Source organism: Benincasa hispida, chromosome 1 (assembly GCF_009727055.1).
Source record: "Benincasa hispida cultivar B227 chromosome 1, ASM972705v1, whole genome shotgun sequence".
Lineage (NCBI taxonomy): Eukaryota > Viridiplantae > Streptophyta > Magnoliopsida > Cucurbitales > Cucurbitaceae > Benincasa > Benincasa hispida.
Window position 1 is genome coordinate 75446484 of NC_052349.1, and position 5146 is coordinate 75451629.

General features: G+C 37.1%; 1 protein-coding gene across 1 annotated transcript; it reads right to left on the bottom strand.

The window, feature by feature from the left end:
* Positions 1-2300: 2300 nt before the first annotated feature.
* On the bottom strand, positions 2301-4468 carry LOC120085200 (probable carotenoid cleavage dioxygenase 4, chloroplastic). The gene has a single exon (XM_039041094.1). The coding sequence runs from the start codon at positions 4323-4325 to the stop codon at positions 2562-2564; it is 1764 nt and encodes a 587-aa protein (XP_038897022.1). The 5' UTR covers positions 4326-4468; the 3' UTR covers positions 2301-2561.
* Between the last annotated feature and the right edge of the window lie 678 nt (positions 4469-5146).

Consider the following 5146-nt stretch of genomic DNA (forward strand, 5'->3'; position numbering starts at 1 on the left):
CTGCAAGCTTTAAACTTTCAGAAGTTTGTTTCATACAGGTTAAGTAGTCAGCCATCTTCATACTTCCCTTTTTGGTATTTTGCAATGCACTTCTGAGTTGATTCATACGGGCCTTACTTGATGCCCCATATAGTTTCTCCAAGGCAGTCCACACATCTCTTGAATTTTTGTAATCCGACATCACATGCTATTGAAGATGTCATTGAGCCCGGTAGCTAACCAAGTAAAGCTTGATCAACAGTGTTCCAATCTTCAAATTTTGGGTTGCTAAGTAATTCTAAACTTTCTCCTTTTGTAGATGCGATGAATTCAACAAGTAATTTGGTTTGGTTCCAAGAACAAAACCATCAAGTTTTTGGCCTTTCAGAACGGCTAGAACCATGCTACGCCATAGAGAATATTTTCTCTCATCAAGTTTCACTGTTAGAACAATGTTTAGAGGATGACCAAAGGAAGAGTTTGTAGTTTGATTGACATTGATGGCTTTCGAGTTAGAAGTAGTGATTTGTGGCTGTGAGACAGTATCTCCAACGTTTTCATTTTCCATTGTCAGGAAAAAAAATGCTCAGATACCAACTTTGATTTTAGGAAAAAGTTTGTTAATTTTATTAAACTCAAGAAAGGGATTTAAATACCCTTGATTACAACAGTTCCGACGGGTTAGTGGTTTACAAGGAACCAACACCACTACCCATGTGTATTGCCAAACTAACTAACAATAAAAACCTAAATTTAGGCTTCCAAATTAATTAATTACAACAAATACAAAATTAGCAAAAGGAAAAATGAATAAAGATTATTTTTGTTGAAAGCCCATGTTTACTCAAGACCACAACATTCGTTGTCTTGCAGGTCTTGAATGTTGGACATTTGGAGTAAAGTTGCCACGTGTACTACATGAGGAGATTATGGAGCTATTTTCACCAAGTTCATAGTCATGGACGCATACTTTATTATTTTTGTGATTTTATAATGTAGATGTTTTTGTTTAATTAGTAATCCATTCCTCTAACAAAGTAGATCTGCTTCAGAGAACACTATATTAAATTCAGCTTTCCATTACAGTTATGTCATTGAACACATATCATTACAGTTTTCAAAATTAACATTAAATACTGTCATTCAACTCCATGTCATTATAATTCTACGATGACAGTTTTGCAATGATGGTATGTTTACGAAGAAGGGTTGCAAAGAATAAGATCACGGTTAGGAATCAACATTATGGAGTGTTTAGGTTAATCAAACTGAACCTAATCGAATAGTTTCTATATATATATATATATATCCAACCTAATTTAATGGTAAATATTCAGTTCAATTTTTAATTTTATATAATATATAATAAGTTTTGGATTTGCCAAAATCAAATTAAACCAAAAATTTTAGTTCGATTATAATTTCCAATCAAACCAAAAAATTGCATTCATAAAATTTTATAACAGCTACATAAGTTTCAAGAAAATATACACATAAAAGCTACACTAAGGATGATCATCAGGCGACGTAAGTAAACCATCACCGATCATTGATTAGTTGGTTCCTATCAGTCGATTTCTTATGGTTTTAGAGTATGTGGGGATGTCGGCTGGCTGATCACACTAGATAATCTATTCTGATCAGTTTTTGTAATGCTATCAAATTGAAAAAAAAAATAGAGAAAAACGAGAAGATAAGAAAAGAAGAAGGGGTGTGAAAGAGAGGAGTAAATAAAAAAAGAAATGAAAAAGAAGGGTGAAATGGATAAAAGAGGATAAAAGAAGGAATGGAAAACATAGAAGAATAAGAAAAGAAAGGGAGAAAGATGGAGAAAATAAATGAGAAAAGGAAAGGGGAGAAAAAAACGAGAGAAAAGAAGGATAAGAAAATTATGTTGGAAGAAATATTACCACATATTTCAATGTCAAGTAGAGTTTGACACATATAGATTGGATAACCAAGTATTAAATAGTGCACAATGTTCTTAAAGGTTCTGCAACCTACTTACTAAATAGTTCAAAAGTAACGATGGAGGGGGAATATAAAATTTAAACACACAAAGTCCTTCCTCAATCATTTTTTTTTTCTTTTTTTTTAAAAAAATATTAGCTTAGTTTTGAGGGTTGTATAATTAAAATTATATACTAATGATTGTAATCATTCAAATATGTGGAGACTTAATTATAATTTTATGTATTAAATTTCTAAGTAAATCAATTTATATTCTGAGATAAAATTTACTTTGTAAATTATTTAAATAGCAATTTTAATCGTTCATTTTATTACTTCGACATCTGGAAAAATCTATACACATGTAAGAATAGATGCATTGACGATCACAGTTTATTGTTGAAATGAAATTATTTAACTTTAATACTTTGTTGGTTGCTAATTGACATACAATTCTTCCTTTAAATTATTTTTATGCGTCAACGATATGAATACCTTTTCTATAATTCGAGTGCATATATACACTGTAATGATACCGCACCAAAGGGAGAACCGGCTATAGCGGTCTGGTTGAAAGTCCGGTTCGGCCTAAAATAACGGTTGTGTTAATAAGATACGAAGCATTTCATAGCTTATAGGTCACTTTCTTTCACGAACAATCCGTGAAAACCATAAGGGACCCGCCTCGGCAGCTTCACGGCGGCGATAATCTCGAGCTCCGGCGACTTCGCGTCCATGACTATGAACCTCGACTCACCGGAGTTTTCATCGTGAACGTACGAGACGACATATCCATCGTCCTCCTCCGCCGGTGTCTCCTCGGAACTTTCCCTTTCCCTCGGCACGAAAAACGGCTCGCCGCCGTAGCAACCAGGTCCGAAAATCCTACACGCGACGATGCAGTCTCGGCGTTCTTCCTGAGATACGTCGAGCTTCACCACTCCCGAAATCTTCGGCATTGGATCTCCGACACCGGCGTAAACGAATCTGTTCTTCTTCCCGACGTACGACGGATGTATCACTCCGAAGTCTAGGTTTCTTGTCGACAATGGCCGCCGCGTTACTATTCCTGTTTTCAAGTCGATTCTGACTTTCTCCACTAAGGCGTGAACCAGATCCATCCTCTCCAGCGTGTGTTCGACGGAGAGAATGTTTGGCGCAATTAAAACTACAGCATCGTCTTCATCCCAAGCGTTAATGGCGTGAACCAGGTTCAATCCAGGTACATCGAACCACTTCATCTTCGATTCGTCGTTAGCGTATCGAGGAATTAGTCCAACTCTTGAAATTTTGGATGGATCTGAACCGACTGGAGATCGTCCTTCTATCATCTGCATAGGGTTAAATCCAATCTGAATCTCTGTAAATACAGCGTACTTTTTAGTAATTGCAAAATCGTGTAGGAACGATGGTCGATTCATAGAAAATATCGGCACATCGGACTGTTTGGCTCCGTTTTTGTCGAATCGAAAGAAGGTTAAAAACGGAGGCAACGGACCGTACCGAAATGCAAATGCCTCGCCTGTGTCGGAATCTACTTTCGGATGAGCAGTCATACTCATAGTAAGTTTTCCGTCGAAGTCATGGCGGCCGAGAGTTTCAATATCGCCGTTCGGAGTCAATCGAATTGGATACGGTAAATCGGACTCACCTAAGGCGTAAAGACGGTCTCCGAAGAAAGCCAAACTAGTGTTTGCAAGGCCAATGCCATTCGCCGGATTAAACTGGCCGGTTAACACCCGGCCGGCGGCGACGGCGCCCCGTGCGGCGGAGGCAGTTAAGCCATTGAAGCCGGAGAATACGTTGGGGAAAACAGGATGGCCAGCGTCACGCTCCAAAGTGTATTTGTAAGTCTTCACATAACGACTGCACAGAACGGCACGGCCATTGGAGATTCGAAGAGAGTGAAGCATTCCGTCGCCGTCGAACAAGTGGTAGGGCCCACGAGGAAGGTACTGAGGATTCGGGCCGTTACGAATGTAGGCTCCGTTGAGAGATGGAGGCAACGAGCCATGGATGACTTCACACTCCGTCGGTGGAAGCTCGTCCACCGGAGCGAAGTTGTCGGCGAGGACGTACCGTGGATCCACCGACGGACTGACTGGCGGGTTTATGAAGTTGTTGATCAAGTCGTCGAAGGCGTTGAAGAATCTGGCCGGTAGAGATGGCTCAATTCGTCTGGTAGAAGAGCCCTTCGCAATAGCTGGAGGGGGTGAAGCTCGTCGGGGCAAAGATGGCGATGGAGAATCGGCATCTGGTCGGGGAGCAGTTTTTTTTACGGTTTCTTCGGTGAGAACAGAGTAGATGGCGGTTGAAATGGGCGGCCGGGAGATGGAAATTGGCGGAGAGAGAAGGAGATTTCCGCCAGAGAGGAAAGAGGAAGAAATGGCGTCCATTGTTGGGGGGAAATTATTCGAAAAGGAGTGGAAGATAGTGTCTTTGAAGGCTCTGCAACTTTTTCAGAGGCACATTCATAAACGTTGGTCCACACAACTCCTTTGAAAGGTGATGATGGGAATTTAAAGGCTGGGAAGGGCAAAATAGGAACTCAAATTTGTTTTTGGCTTTTTATTATTTCCTTCCAAATTATTCCATTTAATCTTTTCTATCTTTTTTTCTTAAATCTTATAATTTAAAAGTGTGGGGTTAGGGAATCAAATCTCCGACCTTGAAGTCAATAGTAGTACTATATCAGTTGAGCTATGTTCTTATTGGTAATTTTGTTGGCAATTATATCATTCAATCCATAATCTATTATCTCTATCGATTAACTCTTTACTAAATCCATATCTTTTATTTATTACTAATGATATAATTTATATATATATATATATATATTTGAATTATTGAACCTATTAATTTTTGACAAAAAATGTATTAATTTGATTTTGTTTTTATTTATCAATTTTCATATGAAATTTTTATCTTTTAAGTTTGAAAATGATCTAAAGAATTAGGTGTAAAAGAATTTACATAATTCTTTGTATAAAATATCACATCATGTTAATAATAAAGTTTAAAATATTGATGTAGAAGGATGTCTCAATTTTACAAAAATATTGATAGAACTATTGATAACATGTCAATAATGAGATATATTTTTTTAAAAAAAATAAAAATATATTATTTAAATTAATAAATAAACCTTTTAAATAAGTTAAAATGTTTATTATTTAATAAGTATTGACATTTTATTTCCTCTTTATTATGTTTTATT

Bases quoted from the DNA above. Each gene is read 5' to 3' on its own strand.
- LOC120085200 (XM_039041094.1), bottom strand. From the start codon at position 4,325: ATGGACGCCATTTCTTCCTCTTTCCTCTCTGGCGGAAATCTCCTTCTC.